The sequence below is a fragment of the Lepidochelys kempii genome, chromosome 1 (assembly GCF_965140285.1).
Source record: "Lepidochelys kempii isolate rLepKem1 chromosome 1, rLepKem1.hap1, whole genome shotgun sequence".
Lineage (NCBI taxonomy): Eukaryota > Metazoa > Chordata > Testudines > Cheloniidae > Lepidochelys > Lepidochelys kempii.
This window is the reverse complement of record NC_136380.1, coordinates 175,253,104-175,276,993: the sequence shown is the minus strand read 5'-3', so window position 1 is coordinate 175,276,993 and position 23,890 is coordinate 175,253,104. Positions and strand designations below refer to the sequence as shown.

The following is a 23,890-nucleotide window of genomic DNA, read 5'->3' as shown; positions in this document are numbered from 1 at the left end:
GCGTGTCTGGAGCTGTGCAGAGGCATGGCAGATACAATTTCAATTGATTGAGACTTTATTGGCATAACAAACTATGCAAGTGCTGTCAAAGCATAAGAAAAAGAAGTCAGACTCTTCAGGTATCGGTGCATGTACAGCCCATCTTGGATGGAGCTTCACACAACTTTAGGGGTTTCATCCCCTGTATCAGTTTATCATTACCATCCCTTCTTAATACAGTGACAGGTTGCTAAATAGCACAATGCAGCTTTTGACATCTCTCTCTCTTTCCCTTTTCTACACCATCAGGCCTGGCTTTTCCTCATTGCTCTTTGATGGGACATGCTCTATGATTCTTGATAATTTGTAGAATTATCTTTCTCGCAATCCCTCATGTTTGGGACATTGGGGTAGAAGTTTACACATATGGGATAAACCTGTGGGGTTTTGGCTGCCATCATTACCTAGATATTGTCAGCATAGCAACGCTTAGGTGGCCATGCTCCATCTCTTCCACAATGCCAATAGTGTCAAATGAGGAATGGGTGGAATTTCAGAAGCCATGGAGGTTTCCGGTTAAATTCTCTACTTTTGTTTATTTTTGCACAGGAAGAGGCCATATGACCCCACATGACTATTTTGAGGCTGATACACTGTGGCACTATAAACTTGGAAAGTACTAGAGACCTCACTGGAAACTTGAAAGCTATAGTGGAAAAGTCTGTATAAACCAAGTAAAAACACAAATCCTATTATTAAGTAATAAAAAAAAGTTGGGAACAAAATGCTGTATATTTTAAGTAGATTTTCAATTACTGTTTAGAAACCTAACACTGGGTTTTTCAGTATGAAAGCCGGTCTCACATATTTCTAAAGCAGCTAGGAAATCCCTTAAATTTTTGAAAATCCATTCTAAGCTGAGATATATTGACTACAAGACCAGTTATAACAACTGTTGGGGAGGTAGGGAGGGGGAGGAGATTTACAAACGTGCCATATACATGGCTAGTATTTGGAATCTGAGGGACAAGCCCCCAAAGAATTTGTATAGAAGATGTCCATTAAACACAATGGTCTATACTAATCATGAATCGTGCTTTGTAATAAAATAAACCACTCACAAGTACACACCTAAGCAAAACAGTTGAGACCATAATCCCAAAAGAAAAGTCACTGGGGGCTTCTTTTAAAGTGGTATAAACATAATTATCATAATGTATCAAAACAGTAATCTGGATTTGGCTACAGTAGCCTAACAGAGAGAGCACGAGAGATTCTCTTTTACAAAAATAAGTAGAAAATATATGTTTATTCATATTCTTATGGAGAAAAACCCTTAATGGAAAAAAAATTCCTTAAGCACTTAATAGAGTCGCTCTCTAGGGTCTGATCCTGAATATAATGAACTAAATGGCAAAATTCTCATTGATATTAATGGTACTGTACAGGCTCAAATCCCTGTAGTGTAGGGGATCTACAGAAATTATTTCAAATCGATGGAATTTAATGGAGAGTGACATGCCTGCTGCAGAATTCTATAGTTTGGCTAAACAGGAGTGGGGTGGGAGGAGGTATTTTTTCATGGGTTGTGTGTATATAAAAAGATCTTCTACACTTTCCACAGTATGCATCCGATGAAGTGAGCTGTAGCTCACGAAAGCTTATGCTCAAATAAATTGGTTAGTCTCTAAGGTGCCACTAGTACTCCTTTTCTTTTTGCGAATACAGACTAACAGGGCTGTTACTCTGAAACTCCCTAGCTAGGATTTCATTCTCTAGTTGTTTCTGCAGGACATTTCCATGGTAGTATAGCACAATATGACTGTAAGATTTAGAGATGGGCCAAATGAAAAGCCCTGATTTGAATTCCCCCTCCCTGAAATACGGATGGGGATGGTCGAGTGTGACTCTTGGGTGCTTGTTCTCCACGGTCTGTTTCCATAACCATTCAACGACGAAACCCGTTTGGCTGAGATCCAGTTCCAGAATTCAGGAACATCCTGCCCGGTATTGAATTCCCCAAGCCGGTTCCCTCTTGCTCTATCCATCTTGCCAGGTACCCGAGCGAGTGAAGCATTACACAGCCGCTCGGAGTAAAATGACCCCCTAGCCTGCCACTTCCCTGCACATTCAGCAGTTTGAAAACGAAAGGGAGCCAGCCCCCTGCCAGACTCTTATGGCACAGCTGACACGGGTGTATGCAAATCGACCCCGAAGCTCTGGGTTCCCGCCTGCCCCCCAGGAAGGCGGAGGGGCTGCGGCTGAGTCCACCCATCCGGCGTGCCCTGGGTCCCGCTCTGTGCCAGAAGAGCTGCCGCGTTGCGCGTGGGGCGGTTCACACCGGAGGGGGGCTGGCGGCAGCAGCAGAAATCAATAGTCTGGGGCTGGTTTCTTCCCAGGCACAACATCTCGGGCTGGCTATATAACAAGGAGCATCCACGCCCCGCTCAGCATCAGCCGGAGCCGCGGGACCCGAGAGAGAGGCACAGGCAGGGCCAGGCACCGGGGGAGAGAGCGCAGAGAAGGGGGGGAGCGGGCAGCAAGGGGGCAGCGCGTTGCTCTGGCCCAGGGAAATGTGCGGCGCTGCAGCGGCTTGGGATTCGCTGGGCGCCCCGCTGCTCTGAGCGCTCGCGGTGCTGGTGCAAGTGGGGAGGACCTGCGGCTGCTGGAGCATCTCCCCGGGGGAAGCAGCAGCAGCCCGTGCTTGGTGCCGCCTTTGTTTTGTGCTGGGACTCCCCCGTCGCTATGAGCGCCTCTCCCTCCAGGCTGATCCCCCTGCTGCTGGGTGCCGCGATGCTGCGGGGGCCGAGCTGCCTCTCCCTGCGAGTCCTCAGCGGTGAGTGAGCGAGAGAGGGCGTGGGGCTTCCCTCCAAGCCTGCCGGACATACACTGGGAAGGGAACTGCCTGGCTGTCACAGCTGCAGCCGGTTACGGCCAAATCCACCAAATCCTGGAGACCCAGACCCTACTCAGACATCGCTCTCACTGACTGCAGCGGCAGCTGTGCCTGACGGGGGCTGGTGCGGGAAACCTGGTTAGATGAAGAAAAGGGGAGAAGGCAGGATTTATTTAACGCGGTTAGGGCCAAATCATGCGTTCCTCACTCTGGCCGAACTTCCCCTGAAGTTTTGGCAGAAGCAGGACTGGAGGAGCTAGCCTGAGAGTTCAGTTTAGAAGAGACCCATCTAGTGCTTCTAACCCACGTCCTCTCTCTAACTGCCCCCATCATCACAGGTCCCAAAGTTGGAAGACATCGTCTGTTTAGGGACAAATCCTGAAGTTCTTCCTCCGTCCCTTATACAGGCAAAACTCCCCCTTAAAGTCAGAGCTAAGCCTAAGGAAAGACTGCAGGATTTGGCCCTTACAATTTATATTGACATTGCTCATAAGAGCCATAGAGAGCCTTGCCTCTAAAAAAATAATCAGAATATGCTGTTAAATTAGTTGATGGGACAGGGACGGATTAAAATATATATGTTGTGACAATTCACACTTAGGGTGACTATATGAAGGAATTTTATAAGCTATTTGTTCTGTGTTGTCTCCCTTTTGATTTCAGTTCATTTTGATCAATGAAAACAAGCTAGTCCGTTTCACCTTTGTTGATAGTTGGCTTCTAGTCAATTGCACATAAAAGTTCTCATGACCTGGCAATTGCTGCGGTCTGGATTTCAAGTAGCAGTCATTTTTTTAAAAATGAACTTTCCACTGATTTTTTTAAAAAAAGAAATAATTGAAACATCCTCTATAAAATTAAGACAATATGATAATGATAACAAAGTTTGGTTTTTAAGGCACTGAGATCATCAGTGAGTTAACTACCTTTACTGGCTGCAAACACAGGGACCTTTTTTTCTAAAAAAATAAATTCATCATACATCATACATGAGAGGCTGGTTCTAGAAAAAGAATTAAATCTGGAACTTTTTCTTTTAAATAATGTTGAAGTTTTACTTTTATATATAGACATAGATGTAGATGGAGGGAGTGAAGATGTGAATTTAGTGATTGATTTTTGTTTTCCCATAAACTTGAGAAAGTCAGACTGGAAATGCTCATTAAAGTTGGATGCATTGTAGCCAAGCTGTTGCTCAATTTTCCTCTGTACAAGTCTGAAATTCACCTCATGTCCACCTACTGTGCATCTTTTGAGAAGAGATTCTTTGTTGTAATTGTCATTTTTGTAATCTGCATAAGGACCAGCTAAATCTAAACAGAGACTGCCAAACTCATTACCCTCAAAAGCAAATTTGATTCCAGATCTTCAGAGATAAAAAGCTAGATCAGCAAATCACTATGATACATTATGATCTGCAACCTCCCCAACATAAAGTTTTCTAAGGCATTTTTGCTGCAACCAGAAGACAAGATATTTTTAAACATCTTGCTAAGCTCCAAAATGTCACTATTTTTGTGCCTTAAATTAATTATTTTTAAAAGGATAATAAAAGATACATGCTGCAGCACTTCTTTGTGTAGGATATCTTTATCTGTTCATCTGTCTATAGTTATATAGGATTGTTTCTTCTTTTTACAGTTTTAGTTTAGAAAAAACTAAAAAGAAAACAGCATAAGCTTTTTTCTATTGTGTATGTATCTTCATTTGCATTGTCTTTTGTGCTACCCCAAAAGGAAGAGGACGAAAGCATAACTGAAATGTGAGTTCAACTACAGTTCAAAAGGTTTATGACTCAGTTCTGCATTCCTGGCACACTCAGAATCTGATCCAAAGTCCACTGAATTCAATGAAAAGATTAACATGGTCTTCAATGGGTTTTGGATCTGAAAGCTGAAGGCAATGGAAATCTTGGATGCACAAGGAATACAGAACTGAGTCCACAGATTGATCCTGATGATTTACACTTTTGACTACACTTAAGCACATAAGAACGGCCACATTGGGTCAGAACAAAGGTCCATTTAGCCCAGTACAGTGTCTTCCGACAGTGGCCAATGCCAGGTGCCCCAGAGGGAATGAACAGAAGACGTAATCATCAAGTGATCCATTCCCTGTTGCTCATTCCCAGCGTCTGGCAAATAGAGGCTAAGGACACCATCCTTGCCCATCCTGGCTAATAGCCATTGATGGACCTATTCTCCATGAATTTATCTAGTTCTGTTTTGAACCCTGTTATAGTCTTGACCTTCACAACATCCTCTGGCAAAGAGTTCTAAAGGTTGACTGTGCATTGTGTGAAGAAATACTTCCTTTTGTTTGTTTTAAACAAACAAATGATGTTGAAGGTTTTGCTTTTATATATAGACATAGATATAGATGGAGGGAGTGAAGATGTGAATTTACTGATAGACTTGAGAAAATCAGACTAGAAGTGCTCATTAAAGTTGGATGTATTGTAGCCAAGCTGTTGTGCAATTTTCCCATGCGCAAGTCTGAAATTTACCTCATGTCCACCAACTGTGCATCTTTTGAGAAGAGATTTGAGAAGAAAACTTTTTAAGTTCTTAGTTATAGGAGTTATGTATCTAAATCTTTGTGCATGCAGATGAGGATATGCCGCTATACACAGATAGCAGAATGATAGAAATGGTTTCCATATAAGATGTTACAAAAGGAGTAATAGTATAATGATGGCATGTTTATAGAAAACATTGATTCATTTTTAGTTTTTATTTATTTTGGGCACGCTTATCTTGGAGCTGAAAAGTTCAGAATCTCTTTTATCTTATCATGGTGCTAAGTACAGATGCTGTGTGCTGATACTTGCTGCGAGTCAACTGGTACCTATTTGAAGCAAGATGATGAAAGTAACTGTAGCATGCTTTCATTTTTTTACACCATTAAAGTTTTTTTATTTCCAGGAAACAAGGCCCAAGATGCCATACTTTGGAAGTTCTTGTTATTTGAAAAGTCACACCCAGCTAAAGGGCATTCTAAGATGCACTACTTAAATTTGCATTGCAATCAGAAAGTTGAACTAGTAGCTTTTGTGTATAGATATGAATAAATGACCATGTGTTCTATCATAGGTGCCATCTGGAAACTGAATAATTATAACTGCATTTAGTTTCCATGAGTGTTTCTTTTGTGTTATTTTTTTTTCTAAGGATGTATGTCCCGGACAAGATTTGAGCACATAATCTTCAACAGAACTATATCTTTTAATGAAATTTGTGACTATAATTCATAAAAGACCATCTGTGTCAATAATGTTTTTAAAACCAGGCTACAGTACCTATATTTTTTCAAACTGTGGTTCAAACCATTGTTAGATTCCTATTGAAAGGCACACTTACAACACACTATTTGTCAAACATAAAATTAATCTCTTACGTGATTACACTATATGGGGTTATTTGTGTAACAAATACATAAGAAGATTTGAAGCCAGCTGCAGAAAATAAAAACATTAAGGGTTGTACTGGGGTTTCAGTAGTCAAAGCTAGCTCAAGTGTGCAGGCAAGCACTATACCAATCAGCAGTGGCCAGAACATAGAGGCAGACAAAGTGCCTCTGGGGTGCTGAAGGGAGACTCCTCCTTTCTGAACAGGGGCCTGCCCTGCCACATACACTAGAACTGTCTAGTCCTATTGGCAGTGTTAATACTCCTTGGCACTCAGGAAACAGAAGCACCAGCAGAGGTGTGTAGGGTGACTGTACCATCCTCCCCACTTCCATCTTGCATATCTGCCTATGAGCAGCAACAATTTGGTCTAAGACATATATATGCATTAGTCTAAACTATCACAGAAACAGAACTTCAGATGGCAATGACAAGAGGAACTGGAAAGTTATTAACTTTCGTTTTAATACATCACCTTCTTTAGGAATTGTGAATTTCCCCTCCTTCTCATTCCCTCCCTACATCAGTTACATTTTTCCAAGAACTAGAATAGAGAACATGCTTCATTATGGGTTTCATGCAATGCTTACTCAAGTCCATGGAAAGACTCCCACTGAGTTCAATAGGTTTTGGATCAGGCCTAGTAATAACAGTTACATATCCACAAAGGGGCTATGATAAATGGCAAAGACTGTGAGATATAATGACCCTTGCTGTATTAGCATAAATGGTAGGGATCACAAAAAAGAATGCTCTGCTTTTTAAAATGGCTTTCAGATTTATGGCTAATGTAGTTCTGTAATGGTTTTCCATTTTTTATCCTTTTCCGCTTTAAGTTAATGTCTCTTATCCACTCGTTAACATATTGTTTTGTGAATAAAATCTAACTAGCTAGAGAAAAGCAATTGGCTTATTACTGTTTTCAGCAGATTCTTCACATTATGATGGCACATTAGCCATAATTATTTTTGATGTGCAAGTTGTTAAAGAAAAAAAATGTAAGTGGTCTTTACTTTTTAGTATAGATATATGGAGATTTTTTGTGCGCTATTCTTACATCCTCATATGTCAGAATGTCTGCAGTTGGCAGAAAAAGAGGTTTTAAAGAAAAGTAACAAAGTAGGGGTAGGAAAAACTGCTGACTGTTACAGGGCCTGCATTGCTGTCCCATGACATCATAAAGCACATGAAGTGATGATAATGCAGTTTGCAAAGATGCAATTACTTTAAGTATCTATTGGGCAGGAAAGAAGCAAACTAATCTTATTACTAACCATTTAACAACCAATGTATTAATCATAGTCATTATACCTTAATGACTGATGTTTGCTGTCCTTTTATCTTTGCTTTTTTAAATTATGACATTTTTCTTTACTATGGCAAGGCATGTGACAGTAGATTTAATATTAACATTTTAAAGCAATAAATATATTTATTTGAATGGGGAAGTATTTGGATGTATAAAATATTCCTAAGGTGAGAAAAATTAACATGCACCAGATAAAGAAACAACATAGTTGCTCTTAAAGTCTAGGGCTATTTACTTCATATGTCTTTAAGAATAGTTTTTGTTTATTTATGTAGTTTATGGTCTGATTTGCTGAAATACTACATTCTATGTGTGATGCTCAAAGAGGTTAGATGTTAAAGATGTATATTTTTGAACAGGATAACAAAATGAATAGACATAAAGCTGATCCTTGTGTAAATAGACACAATTTCATTGACTTCAAGGACTTGCTTGCACCATCTCTGAAATTGGCTCACAGGGTTTTAATCAAGATATTTTTGAAATGACAATATCCATTGCTTTTTAATTATCTGCGGTTTTTTTAAGATAATTTTTTGCAAGACTGTTGGGTTTAAAAGAAATTTGAAACAGTGTGTAAAACAGTTTAAAAAAAAAAAGGCTAGTATCCTAGTCGAGGAAAGATATCCTATCATGTCTTTGGTATTTTTCATATTGGTGAAACGATGGTAGCTTCAGGGCCTGGCCCATGGGAGATATCACTAGCAGTACTGGATGGTCTTCCAGGGAGAGCTGAGTGATTTTCACCTGTAGCGGAAGAACCCACCCTATTCTATGCAGTGGCATGGCTGTTCCTATTGAATAGTGCCCACCCGTGCTTCACCAATTAACAACACAAACTGCAGCTTTCTTGTTGCAGGTACCTATTCAACTAATTGCTTAAACTGGAATTTTCAAAGGGGTGTAAGGGAATGAGGTGCCCAACTCCCACTCAAAGGTGGGCACCTAACTCCCTTAGGCCCTATTGGAAATCTTAGCCTTAAACACATACTTCAAACATTGACTTCATTGGGACTATTGACATGCTTAAGTATTTTGCTGAAACAGGGCAAAGACTGGCGAATCATTTAGTAAACAAAAATACTTCTCATAAGTATAACCAAGGAATAAGGCAACATTATTTGGCAAGGAAGCTTATGCTAAGTGCACTGGAAATGTCTGTACTTTCTTCCTGCAAAATATGTGGAGTATATGGATACTATACCAAAATACATAGCTTGTATAACCTGAGATGCTTTGATGAGGGGGTTACGTTCTGGTTGGGCAAGTTAGAAGTAGGGTGACCAGATAGCAACTGGGATAAAATGGGACAGGGGTGAGGGGTAATAGGCGCCTATATAAGAAAAAGCCCCCCCCAAAAGGACTGTCCATTTAAAAACGGGACATCTGGTCACCCTAGTTAGAAGTATCCTCCTCAGGGAGTTTTTTGATGCTTGGTGCAATCTGTTCTATTCCCAAAGTGAACAGATAAAGTATTTTAAAGCGATATTTACGTGAGTTTCAGGGATCAGTCATCTTTGTCAGGGATGGTTTTGCAGTATCAGGACTAAAGGTGAACCCCATCAGAGGATGGGAAGTCAGCTTAAATGCTTACTCCAGTTTAGTGGCAGAGACTTGAACAGGAGCTCCCAAAAGTCATTTCCAGTTCTTCATGGCACAGTAATAGTTAAAGCATGTAAAGATGAACCTGGCTATGTGGGATACTTGTGTATGTGTTGGTCATTTTACAGCAGCTATGCTCTGGGGGTGAGGTAAAATGCATATAATTTGACTCAAATGAGAAAGTCACATCTCTAGAACAACTTTCCCTTTTGAATAATCTCTTCTCACTCTCCCTTGGATGAACTACATTGCACACTAAGGCTGGGAGGGAGGGATAGCTCAGTGGTTTGAGCATTGGCCTGCTAAATCCAGGTTTGTGAGTTCAATCCTTGAGGGGGCATTTAGGGATGGGGCAAAAATTGGGGATTGGTCCTGCTTTGAGCAGGGGGTTGGACTACATGACGTCCTGAGGTCCCTTCCAACCCTGATATTCTATGACCCAAGCTAGTGGACTTGGTGTTTCCAAGCCCATACCTGAACAGCAGCACTGCACTGTAAACCTGTTTACAATTGCTGGACCTGGGTGTCACAGCTGCTCTGAGCTGACCATACTGCATTATGCAGATCTTCTGGCTTGGGTCTGTGACTTGAGCTGCATCCACCCTACAAAGTAACAGGGCTTAGACCTGAATCACAGCAGGAACTGTGCTCTGACCCACCCCTCAGCAGAGTCCTAGGACCATGTCCTGAGTGCTTGCTGACCCAAGTTAAACTGATTTACGTGTGGGCAGAATAGGGGCTTGGGTTGAAACCTGAGTCAAAGCCTGGGCTTAGTGTGCAGTGTAGACATACGCTAAGGCGGGGTGCCCAGCCTTATTACACAGCCACATAAGCCTAAGCACAACCTTGCGTCAGCCAAACAGAGTCTACATATTTTAATAAGATTTAAAGTCACCTGTATTGATTTATATTTTAAGTTCAGCTTGTTTCATATGTATGTAGATAGGTTGTTTCTATGTATGGTATTGTCTATTTACACACTTGTGTAAACTAAAATGATGTAAACATGACAACAAAAGGCTAATGAATCGGCCAATAGTTTTTTGTATTGAAGCAGGCAGCGGGCCTTATGAAATACTCTGGTGGGCCTTGTAGGGCACCCCTGCCCGAAGGGGTTAGCAGCAACTTCACCTCAAGTGTTTCTGCAGGGTCCAACAATCTTCCCCAGAGCTCGTTAGATTTAAATGAATGCTTAATATTCCCTTGCTTGTAGAAAAGTCATACCCTATTGCCACTGACAAAAAAAGTAGGAACTTTTAGCTCTACACAACAGTTACTGTAAACTGAAGGAGTCGCTGCCTTACTATCATAAAAGGCCATATACACATTGTTTTAGGTTAAAAGTTACCCCCCTACCTGAGTTTTGGCTTTATTACTAAGGGTAACTCAAACAAAACATAACAATATAAACTCCAATCTATGCCTTCTCCCCAGATATGACTTCACCAACATTCCTACCTTGGGCCCCATCTGCCTGAGGCTCTAGCTTCCCCTCTAAAGGGCTATTTCCACCTCTCTTATGTACACTGTGGAGTTTAACAAGCCACACCTGCATCATTGAGTGAGCAGGGATTAAGTAACAGGGCTCAGAACCTCAAAGGTATGCAGACATCTGACTCCAATTGATTTCACTGGAAGTTAGAAACCTAAATAACTTTGAAGCTCTGGGTCCAGCTACCAGGGTAGAGTCACAGTAGAATCCAGCCAACCTGTCACACTCCAGGATCATAGTATATTCCATATTCTTGCTGGATAAAGCCAAACCCATGCCCCTGCTCGCATGCACAGTCAGTGTGGAGCTGACTGTGTATGACATTTCACACATCTTTCAGATAACACAAATATGCAAATGAAAATGCTAGTATTTGGGGCTTCATGCTAGTTTATGTTATGCCCTGGAGAATGTTAGGTTCATAAACCCTGGAAGAGATTGTACTAATCCTCATATATTTTACATGCATGTGCGCCTACACACTCACACAATATTATTATTTTATCTGACAGACATAATGTAGATAACATTTATTTAATAAATAATCCAGATTAATTGAACTCAAATTGTTAATAAGTGGAAAAATCATTTCTATTTCAGTGAAACGAAACCATGCACAAGGCAACTCAACAGAATGGATGGTTCTCATCTGAAATACGACATATATTGAAAAATGTTTGATCACCTACATTAAAGATAATGGCTGGGATTTTAAGTACTATTTGCTTGTAAAAAGCAGAAAGAGGGAATAAGAAACAGGTTTTGATACTGCAAAAATGTACACAAGTACCTACATTTATGCATGTGACACGTCCTATTGAGTGAGATTACGCAGCCATGTAAAATTAAACATGTAGGTAAGTGTTTGCAGGATTGGGGCCAGGGGAATAAATATATTCACTGCTCCCCTGAGTGTCACACATATGTTGTTTAAGCTATTTAGATCCTGCAGTTTCTGCCAGTGGCTTCTCCCATAATGCTTACCACAAGCTATTATGCAGGCATGCTATGTCTGGCTAAAAAATGTCTCGGAAGTTGGTTCTGGAATGAATTGCTACACTGAGATGTAAGAGATGGAAAAAGACCTATTTTGTCAGTCTCTCTGTCAAAGCAAGACATTTCCATGAGAGTTTTTAAGTGTTTTCTCCAGGCTTTAGTGTTAAATGGCTCAAATTATGGGGGCTTCCATAGCTTGTCTTTGAAATTTATATCATGGCCTAATTCATCATTTCCCAAACTTTTGAAAGCCGAGACTCCTTCAGGAAAACAAAATGAATCGCATTTCTGTTGAACCCTGCCATGTGTTGCTAAAGGCCTACCCAAAATGAGCAGTCATTAAGGAGAGATCATATCGATGTTCATATCTTATGATTTTACCTCTTATTTCTTATATGCTTTGATAATTAAAAGATTATCATTAGCATCTGGGCTAGTACCCATTGAAATGAATGGGGCAGTTCACACCTCAGTTGTATAGTTTCAGGCTCTCCGTAAACTTTGGCAGACATTGCTGCATCGGTGAGACTTTGGGAAAAAATTGTCAATGCTTTCCTCCCAAATGTAATTTTTTAAAAAGGGAAAGCTGAGATACTGGAAAACAATTTAGAGAGGAGTCTACACCACATGCCCACACCTTTAACTAGTCCTTCCCATCCCTCTTGGGGTGTCGGGAGGAATGAGCAGGACTCATTGAGCACAAGGCTATGCAAGGCAAGCATCTACAGTGGCACTTTTCTCTTCCAAGGGGGCAGGGAAATTATAAGGTATGAGACTATGGGATATGAGTGTATAAGGGTTTATGAAATTATGAAGGCATGAGACTCATTTTCTCTACAGGATGCAGGAGAGCTGGACCTGCACATGATGGTGGAGAGCACACGCTACAGTTTGCACCAGGCTGGTGTAGCCACTGTGCTCCCAGAACTCTGGGAGGTGTTTTGACTGCGTGAGGCACAAGAATCTCAGGGTGCCCCCCCCAACAGGGATGGTGCTGCTGCACACTGGCCCTTTATGTGGTGGGTGTCTGTCATGATCAGTCCTATGATTTATAATCACAAGGCCCATTTGGTCAGAAGGCAGTAAAATGTATTTATTACAGCTAAAGCTAAATGGGTCTCACATTTCTAATTCATGCAATGTTAAATATATGGAGCAGAACAAATGCCAAAAAAATAGACATTTTCCACTTAGATGAAAAAGCAAAAGTGTCACATTTTAATAGATATGGCAAAAAAAATGCTATCAGGAAATACCTCATGGATTCTTTTTCTTCATAAAGCATACCTCTTACACCAATGAATAAAAACCATGTTTAATTTGTTCTTTCAAAATAGATATCCATTTCTTAGTTGAGGCAGCATTTACCTTGTATTGATTCAGGTAACTGTAATGGTATGCTTTTTCTGCAGGAGAACGCTGAAATATTGATTAGCTTGTTCTAATAAGAATTAGACATCAAGTCACTTCCTTCCATCTCCTCTAGATGTAGGTTTAGACTTGCACAACATGTCTCTGTATTGAGAGTTTAAGGTGCAAATGAAGTGGTCTAGTCTTCCCTTTGATCAGCGTGCATAGCTCCCATTAGTACTGAGGGGAGATCATTATAAATAGGGCCCTACCAAATTCACAGCTATGAAAAATGCATTGTGGACTGTGAAATTTGGTCTTTTGTGTACTTTTACCATATACAGCATTTCTCAAACTGGGCCTCCCAACCCAAAGGCTATTGTAAAGGAGTTGCAGTATTGTCATCCTTACTTCTGTGCTGCCTTCCGAGCCGCATGGCCAGAAAGCAGCAGCAGCAGCTGCTGGCCGGCTGGCCAGTTCTGCAAGCAGTGACACTGCCAGCCGCAGCACAGAAGTAAGGGAGGCATGGTATGGAGGGGTGTTGTCACCTTTTTTGGGGAGTGCTATCGAATGTTTATATTTTGCCATTTAAAAATACATATTCATGCTTTGTTAAGATTTAAATATCTGAAGCCGTGAAATTCAAGATTTAAAAAATGTTGACTGAAATTTACGAAAATGGACCATGAATTTGGTAGGGACATGATTATAAGGTTTGATATTACTCCTTTCAGCATGTGGTGTGCGTGTGTGTGTGTGCACAATGCCCTGTATCTTGGGAAATTACATACTGCATATCTTCATGCACAAAGACCAGCTAGTGCTGGAATCAAACCCTCCCAAACTTTGAGAGTTCAGATAAAGTGGAATCTGGATTGGATCCAAATCTTTTTTGTTCAGCAAAACAAAAACCAACCCACAAACCACTGAACTTTTGCAAAATGAGACAAACCTTATCCTTGGCTAGCTTCTCTCTGATATACACAGTAAATGATTTCTCAAGATCTATACCAATGCACATTGCAGACAAAGATCTGTTTTGTTTTAATATAACATGGCAAATGCATTTTTAGGATGAAAGTTCCTCAGTAGCATTCAGAAGTATGTTCCTTGCTGAATCTAGCCTGTACGCATGCAATCTTATTCAGTAATCCTAATGGGTTTCGAACTAAGCGGGGCTGGATGAGGCCAGTATGGGGATGGCAGAATCCGTGGAACAGCTAGGTGCTGACGAAAGTGGTGTTGGTGACTACAGAACACACTCTGACACCTGAGTCAGTACTACCCCAGTGCCCCAGGCAGTGAGCACTAGTGTTAGAGGACACTGTACAGATGGAAAGTTCATCTTTCAGATTCTTTTACATTGATCACCCCATCATATGCTAGGAGCCTCACAACAATGAGTAAGGACAGCTGCCTGTCCCTTGACATAATAAGTGAGGATCACAGATAAAAAGGGGAGAGAATAAGGATGTGGGTGACAAAAACCGATTGGGGTGATAATATGAAATTCAAGTCTTGATCCATTTGGGGGGTATTAAAAATTCCATGGTATGTTTCATAAAAGGAGGAGGTGTTGATCTGACCTCCTGACCACATTGCCTCTTGTGAAGGTATACTTTCTGCCTATCAAAAACTAAATCCCCTCTGCAGTGTCAATGGGACACAGTACTGTTTTTCTACCTGCTATCTTTAGCCTTTGTATAGAGTATTGCTCCGCAAGACTAAACACTTGGAGTGGCACCTAGAGTTGGCTGCGTTTCACTGGTGCTAGGTGATTTTTACTACCTATCTCCCTTTCCTAATGCACAGGGGTATCATGAGGATTAATTGACTATATTCAGATTGTGGCTGGACCTTGCACTGGGGAAGAGAACAAGAAGACTTACCCTTCTGTATTAATCATTTTATTTATGGTGGTATCTAGGGTCAATCAAGAACAGGGCCCAGTTGTGCTAGGTACTTTACAAACACAGAACAGTGACCACTTTCTAGCCTGAAGACCATACAATGTGCAGGTACTATTATAGACTTTGTTCTTTCCTTAGCTTAGTGACTGTTATTTACTAGTAGCCCTGAGGTACAAGCTACCTCAACAGTTGTTGAGGGGAAGTGACACCATGGTCCTGCCCCTTCTCAACGCAAGCCATCTGCAGTGGCTACCCATGGAAGGTAGCTCACACTGTAACCTCTTAAGGGGGTGGGTTGTAGCACCCCCTTCCAGGAGCTGCAGGAGGCATTGTGCCTCCCTGAGACACAGAGCCTCCCAGAGCTCCTGCACGATTGCCCCAAAAGAGGCCTGTACTTTTCAGCCAGATTCTGATCCCCAATATATGTGCAAAACACTTTGAGATCCTCTGATGAAAAGTTTGTACAGAAATAACAACTATTATTATTATTTTAAAGCAACTTTACTGAGATCAACATGGTGACAATTTGTGTTATTCCCTGGACCAGAAACCACATGAGCCCCTAGTGATTCATCTACCTTAGCAAACCCAAATAGTAAAAGATGCTTCTCTCCCCACCTCCCTGGGGACAGGAAGTTTGCTGTTAAAATACTAACAATGACATTGACTACTGTGGTATTAAAATCTATTTACCAGTTTGCAGCTGTGTGTCAAAATGAGTGACACTGATTTTCTTACATTTGTCAGGAGCATAAACTAGGCAGCATTTGTGAATTGGACATTGTGACTTAATAACAAAGGGGAGATATGTCTTTGGAGACCTATAAACCTTGGCAGTCGAGATGGGATTAGTCTCCATTTGTTTCCATTGCAAATGACGACAGAATGCAATTATGAAATCTTATTTCAGTAGTAATATTATTTTAAAAAGTAGTAATGCAATATGATTCATCATAAAATCCAAATTAAATTCAGTATACTGGCTAGCCGAGAACATGATACAGTAAAACATCAACAGTAGTAATGCAGTATATCAAAACAAGACCCAAATTAAAGTGTGAGAGGATGATACAAAGATCAGTTAACATATGATGCATCAGAGTTGGATCATAATGTGATCAGAAAGATTTATTACTTTTTATCAGCTTAGTGGCTACATTCTAAAGTGAATTATTAGGACTCAGCTTGGGACTGAGTACGACACATGAAAAGGTGGGGAAAAAACGTGGGCCAAATTTTTACTCGGTGAAAATCGGCATAATGCCACTGAAGTCAATGACGTTATACCGATTGATACCAGCTGAGGGTCTAGCCCAACAATAAGTCATCAGACAGTGAGGGCAGCAAGATCTATGCACTATGTAGTCTTTTGTTTGTATGCAGTTCTGTCTAGGTTAGGTTTTCATACTGGTACTTCAGCCAAATATAATTAATTATCCCCCTGTCCCTGTGTGTGTTCTTATTTACATTATTTTAAAAAGTCTACCATGTGCCTCTGTCTGGTCCTTGTACCTGCAGTTTTTCAGAGAGAGAAAAAGAGTGATCTACCATGTCCAGAATGGACAGGAAATTACCATACAAATCATATCGAGGATGGTGGGATTAGAATTGGGTAGGTCATTTTTTCCCCCATGTGTGTGCGAGCTGGTTCTCCTGGCTGGGGAGGCTTTGGGGGTGAAAAACCTTGTAGGGCTTGGGGGTGGGGCATTGCTGGTGTGGTTATGTTAGGGGGTTTTGAGGAGTGGGAGGCTAGTGCTTCTTTCTTCTGTCCACAAAGCACTCAGGTGCTTCTTCAGGCTGTGACTCAAGAAGCAACTCTGACTGAAGAAGCAACTCTTCCCCTGCCTAGAGCTGAGCTCTCTATAAGCCAGGGGAGGGGAGATCTCCAGTGTGATTGGCTTAGGCCAGGGACGGAAAAGATGAGGCACTGGGTGGCAGAAGGGGTGGAGTGGAGATGGTGGGAGCTGTTTTCTCCTCCCCATCTTTGCGTTCTAGCTGGTCTTAATGCTGCAGGACTTGGCCAGAGGTTTTTTTAGCCATTGTCAGCCACCTGCTGGTGACTCTTTTCCAGGTCCTACCAGATGGGCGGTAGGGATCTATACCAGTGACAGAGCAGTGGGCCTGGGGAGGACATGCGCCATTCCCATTCCAATCTACACATTTTTTCAGATGGTTTTGACTAAAACATTCAGGCCACGAGAACTAAGTGAACAATCCGTAATAACTAATATTCCAAACAGATTTAACCTTTTTCTGGTCACAAACTGTCTCCAAACATTTTCCCCACACTGAACTTCCCACAAGTCCATGGTCATTTGCTGTCTGCTCATAGCCCTTACTGACCTCTATTTCTCCCCTCTTTGCTACTTCTTGGCCTCTTTCAGCTCTTGGTCCTGTTTTCTCTCCTGAAAGACTGCAGCCAGCTCCCCATTTCTTGCCTCCCTCTTTGTCATTTCCCAGTGCCCCTGCTCCTCCCTTCTCCATGTAGGTCCTGATCCTGCAAACTGTGGACATTGGGATCCACCTCTGTAGGTCATTTTGTAGGGACTTAGTTCTTCCACTTTTGCATGGTCCTCTCTCCCCATCTGGATTCCTCATCTTGAGTCTCTCCAGTTGCCCAGACTCTTGCTTCCTTGGTCTGTTTTCCCCATTCCTTTTAGCCCATGACTCCACCCGTCCCAACACTAGTTCTTTCAGATGGTCCTTCTTCCTTTGTGATGGGCTGTGACTCACCACTGTGGTGCCTTCTGCTGGCTGATTTGGGAATTAGCTCTGGCTCACCTTCATTTAGTGGCATCTCACTGTCACTTCTGTCATTAGGACCCATGTCGCTCTCAGGACCGCGGTGTCCTCTTATGGACACAGCCCTCCGCTGTGCCCCACTCAGTTCTCTTCCCCCACTTCCGAGGGCCCACCAGTCCTCTCTCCAGCTACTTGTCTCAGTGGCAGGCTGCAGTCCAGGGTCTAGCTACCTGTGTCAGTGGCAAACTGCAGCCTGTACTCTAGCCACTCCCCTCAGTGGCAAGTAGGGCCAAAGGAAGGGAGGGGACCCGGGTCCACCTGCTACTCCAGGTCCTGGCCCAGGGACCCTCTAGCCGGCAGCCACATGCTGTGTCACTTCCAACCCCCAGCATCTGTTTCCCTAGGCCACTTCCCTGCAGCCCTACCACCTTCTCCACCCTTGTATCGGGCCTCAGTCTGGCAGTGGTCAGCCGGGAGCTCACTCATGCTCCCCTGGCCCCTCCCAGCACTGCTCAGACCATGGTGCTATCTCTTCTCCCTCCTTCAGTGCAACCAGTTCTCCCTCCTTGAAGTCCAGGGAGTGACTGCCACTGCTCTGTTCAGCAGCAATTTCTTATATGGCCCATCTTTGCCCTGATTGGCTGTCTCTCTAAACCTTCCTAATTGGCTGTCTCCTGTGCAGCCTCCCTGGAGCTGCTTTACCTCCCCTTCTGCCAGTGTGGGGCAGATGCCCTATCACACACCCTTCCCCCTTAAGACCACACACCCGGGAGGGGAGGTGTCTCTACTTTCCCAGCTTCCCTCGCAGCTGGGCCTGCAGGCTGTCCCTCTCCTGCCCTCTCTACCAAGAAGAACAACCTGCTTCCCTCTTCCAGGGTCTGGGTCCCCACTGTAGCCTGTCTTGCTCCTGTGTGGGTTCCTCTGTTTGTCTGGATCTCTTTTGTCCGAGACATCCTATCCATCTCCTCACTACCTCCCCCTGCTGAGTATGGGAAACGGCTTTCTGCCAGGTACTCAGTCCTCACTACCCCCTTGCTCTGGGCAGTCTCCAACTGAGCCTGGCTCTCAGGCATCCCCTTCCTTCTCTTCAGGGGGCAATGCCTTTTTATATCACCGTCCTTATGGCACTGGAAGCATGTCCTTTGCCTCCCTTCGGCCATGGCCTTCCTATAGTTCTTCTCTGGCTCAGCCCCATACTCTGGGCTAGCCTGGGCCCTGCAGTTTTGGGTCGGGCACTCCCTCTTCAGGTGCCCCTGTTGCCCACAGTCCCAACATGCCCATTGCCTCCCTATTCGCCTCACAGGGGGGACTCTCCTGGGCTCTTTCTCCCTTCCATTCCCCAGATGATGTTTCTGTTCCTCTCTCTGGTAGGGGCACTCCCTCTTAAAGTGTCCCTGCTGCCCACAGTGTCTGCCGGCGTCCTGGTCCTGGTGCCTGAATTCCCCTCTTGCTCCGTGCGATTCTTTTGGACTCCCCCTCCCAGTGACTTAGTTTGGCCATACAGGTCTGCAGGTACTCATGTGCTTCCCATTGTCTCTGCTGGGCTCTGAGCACCTGCTGTAGCAGGATCTGAAGTTGCCCTTGCTGCTTGTTGGCCCCTTTCCACAGGGGTACCGACTTTGGAGTCCAGTTCGAGAAGGCCGCAAAGCCCTCCACAAAGCAGGCCTCTGATTCCATTTTCTCCACCTTATGTGTTCCTTAGTCTCTCAAACGTCTATACCAGGCAACAGTTCCCACAGTCTTCTAACTTCCCCTTGTATCGGGGATAAATGTTTGCCGTATTCTCCACTGCATGTGACGGGGCACGACTCACCACTGCTGTGGCTCCTGCTGGCCGTCCTGGGAATTAGCTCTGGTTCGCCGGTGCGCCTTCATTTAGTGGCATCTCGCCACCATTGCTTCTGTCATCAGGACCCGTGTTGCTCTCAGGACTGTGGTGTCCTCTGCTGGACACAGCCCTCTGGCTGTGCCCCACTCCATTCTCTCCCCCTACTTCCGAGGGCCTGCCAGTCCTCTCTCCAGCCACTTGTCTCAGTGGCAGGCTGCAGTCCAGGGTCTAGCCACTCCCCGCATGGCAAGTAGGGCCAAAAGTGGGGGGCCGAACTGGCCCCGCCCACTACTCTGGGTCCTAGCCAAGGTATCCTCTAGCTGGCAGCCACATGCTGCATCACCTCCAACCCCCACCATCTGTTTCCCTGGGCCACTTTCCCGCAGCCCTAGCAACGTCTCCGCCCTCGTTATCAGGGCCTCAGTCTGGTAGTAGTTGGCCAGGAGCTCACTCATGCTCCACTGACCCCGCCCAGCACTGATTGGACCATGGTGCTGTCTCTTCTCCCTCCTTCAGGGCAGCAAGTCCTCCCTTCTCAAACTCCAGGGAGTGACTGCCACTGCTCTGTTCAGCAGCCCTTCTTACATGGCCCAGCCTGGGCCTGTCTCTCTAAACCTTCCTAATTGGCTGTCTCCTGAGCAGCCTCCCTGGGGCTGCTTTAACTCCTGTTCTGCCAGTGTGGGGCACACACCCCACCACATCCCTCTATCCCATTCCCTTGATCCCTCCTCCTGCCCTCTTGCTCTTCTGGATCCTCATCCCTTTTCTGCCCAGTGTCCTCACCTCCTCTGACCAGTTGCTGTACTGAAGAACTGGGGAGTTTTAATTAATGGATTATGGACACAGTAGGCCCATTTAGATCTGAAGGAACATGGTGATCTTGACTTAAGGCTCAAGTGGGGAAAGGCTGGCTTTAGGCCACCTTTGTGCCTCCCGAATCCCTGGGCCTGCTGCAGGCTGGTTCAGCCCCCAGTGGAAGCCAGAGCGCTGCCAACAATCACAATTCTGTCCCGTGTCTCATGATATTTGTGTTTTATTTCTTAAAGCCCTCGTTCCTGGAGTCATGTTATTACATGGGAATCAGAGATTTCAGTATTTGTAAGTAAGTTTTTAGGTGTCATGGTAGCAGAGAAAACCATGAAAAAGTAACCCCTTAAGTCTCAACAAACAGAAGGCAAAGAATTTTGAGCCAATCTCAAGATTTTTGGGGCCAGACTTATGATTATTGAATGTTGGGGGTGGGCAATACTGAGTAGCCTAAGGGCTGCTTTAACTACTGGTAGCTGTGGTAGTTCTCAAGGGGTTATAGCATCTGAGGATTGCAAGGTCACAATATGCCCAAGCCATGCCTTCCCCCAATCCCCTACATAAGGTATTGTAGAGGAGTGACATAAAGCTGGCTATGCTAAGACAGGGGAAAGCTCTGCTGCTGATTCAGAGGAGATACTTTGCACCACCAAACCAGTGGAAAACAACCTCACTGCAGAGGGGGATGTAGTCCTGATGTATTAATATGCTTGATGTATAATATTTAATACAATAATGCATGTGTTCTAAAAATCCTTCAGAAAGACTGGTCATTGCACACGTCTTTGAAAACTCAGTTACTTAGCTGTTTGTGTGATGCATTTTGTAAAATGACACCTCCCTGCCCCCCCATCCCAAATGCACTAAATCACATGGACTGATGGATTAGATAAATTGTGTGCTTTAAACTGGAGCCATTGTTGACTTCTGCGAGTTGAAAATAAAATAAAAGAAAAAGAATCTGAAGCCACAAATATTTTTCATTCATCTTTAAACGTAGCCAAACTAATTTGAGATCCCTATGCCAAGTTTCAGTCAAAAAGAAGCCTTTATATTCATGTTATTAATAGGTGGGGAAACTAGCCTATTATGGAAACTCTTGCACCATGCCAATTGCATCAGCAACAGTTGATGCAAGTTTCACGTTAGGGCATATGTCATAAATATAAAGGCAAGGGTAACCACCTTTCTGTATACAGAACTATAAAATCCCTCCTGGACAGAGGCAAAATCCTTTCACCTGTAAAGGCTTAAGAAGCTCAGATAACCTGGCTGGCACCTGACCCAAAATGATCAATGAGGGGACAAGATACTTTCAAACCTGGAGAGGGGGGAAAGACTTTTGTCTGTCTGTGTGATACCTTTGCCAGGAACAGATCAAGGATGCAAGCCCTGTGAAGTTAGTAAGTAACCTAGCTAGAAAATGCATTAGGTTTTCTTTGTTTTGGCTTGTGAAATTTGCTGTGCTGGAGGAAATGTGTATTTTTGTGTCTTTTTGTAACTTAAGGTTTTGCCTGGACGGATTCTCTATGTTTTGAATCTGACTGTCTGTAAGATTATCTTCCATTCTGATCTTACGGAGTTGTTCTTTTATCTTGTTTTGTTCTTCTAATAAAGTTCTGTTTTTTAAGAATCCGGTTGGGTTTTTAGGGTCTTAAAAATCCAAGGCTGGTCTGTACTCATCTTGTTTATTCTCAAGGCTCCCCAGGAAAGGGGCTGTGAGGACTTGGGATATTTTGGGGTAATAGAAACTCCAAGTGATCCTTTTCCTGATTGTTTGTTAAATCACTTGGTGGTGGCAGTGTTTTACCAAATCCAAGGGCAAAGAGTTTGTGTCTTGGGGAAGTTTTAACCTAAGCTGGTAGAAATAAGCTTAGGGGGTCTTTCATGCGGGTCCCCACATCTAAACCCTAGAATTCAGAGTGAGGAAGGAACCCTGACATATACGGCAACTGCTGAAAAATACTAGCAGTATGGGATCTCATACTGGGGCACATTACGTAGTGGAACCCTTCTATCATGAATGCTCTGACTTAGGGTCTTATCCTGCAATCACTTTCTTGTAAGCAACTGGGACTTCTTCTGATAGTAAAAAGAAAAGGAGTACTTGTGGCACCTTAGAGACTAACCTTAGAGACTCTCCTTCTGATAGTAATCACAACACTTAATAGTAAGTGTTTGTAAGACTGGAAACAGTGGATGAAATTCATCTCTGTGCAGAAAGCCAGCATGAGGCCTATGCATGACTAAGTTCCACTTAAACCTGTCATGGCTCCCTGTACAGGGGTAAATTTCATGATCATTTTAATATTTCCCCTTCACATGATTTAGTGCATCAGAATCTCTGCTGGTCAACATGTTTTCTGCTCTAATAAACCAATGTCATAATAATATAAGATATCTCAATGGCACAAGATTTTAAATGAAAGTGTCACTAATTATTAGGCAAGGAAAAACATATGAAAGTCCTATGAGAAGTTATCACATTAAGTCATCTTTCCACAGTAGTACAGCTACAAATGTTTTTTTAATTTGAAATTCAACAAGAAGGTACTTTGATTAACATTATTAAATAAAGAAATATTTATATGTGTGTCTCTATACTTCATTCCACGCTATATGCCTATGTTACAATATTTTCTGACATTTCATACCTAAATTAGTGGACCAAATTTCTTTGATCTAATGAATATTTCATGGGAAAAAATTCATGCTAGAGAGGAAGTATGGTCTGTGGTTAAGGCAGTGGTTAAGTGCATTCAGTTCCAGGCTCTGACATAGTTTCCCTACGATACCTTGGACAAGCCATTTAAATTGTCCATGCCCCAATTTCCCATCTGGAAAACAATACTTCCTCCTCCTTTCACTGTCTTGGCTATTTAGATTGTAAAGTCTTTGGGAGCAGGGACCATCTCCGAATACATGTATGTACAGTACCTATCACAATGGAGCTTTGATTTTGGTTAGAGAGTCTAGGTCAGTGGTTTTCAAGCTGTGGCCCGCGGGCCACATGCGGCCCAATTAGCACACATCTGCGGCCCAGCTCAGCTGTGTGCTAAAGGCTGGGGTCAGGGCTCTCAGCTGGCCTCGTGGAGTCAGAGGTCTGGAGCTCCTAGGGTGAACAGACAGCAAATGTGAAAAATCGGGACGGGGGTATGGGGTAATAGGAGCTTATACAAGAAAAAGACCCCAAAATCGGGACTGTGCCTATAAAATCAGGACATCTGGTCACCCTAGAAGCTCCCAACCAGCTTCGCGGAGTCGGAGCTCCAGGGATCCTAGCTGGCCCCAAGGGGTCAGGGGTCTGGGACTCCCAGCTGGCTCTGGGGGGTCGGGGGCCCAGGGTCTGGGGCAGCTGCCCAGCCCTATGAGTTGCAGGGTCTGAGGCAGCTGCGTGGTGGGGGCCTGGGGTCAGGGCAGCTGGCTGGTCCCATACAACAGCGGTCCAGGGCTCCTGGATGGCCCCTCAAGCTCTGGGGTCCGGGGATGGGGCAGCGAGCCCACCATGCATGGTGGGGTCCAGGGCCCAGGGCAGGCAGCCGGCTGGACCCGTGTGGTGGGGGTTCGGGGTTG

General features: G+C 43.6%; 1 protein-coding gene across 1 annotated transcript in view; it reads left to right on the top strand.

The window, feature by feature from the left end:
- Positions 1-2,724: 2,724 nt before the first annotated feature.
- The window catches only part of CHODL (chondrolectin), a 46,717-nt gene continuing 25,551 nt past the window's right edge, over positions 2,725-23,890 (top strand). Inside the window, exon 1 of the mRNA XM_078851345.1 lies at positions 2,725-2,815. Coding sequence (XP_078707471.1) covers positions 2,725-2,815 — 91 coding nt within the window. The remainder of the gene's footprint in view (positions 2,816-23,890) is intronic.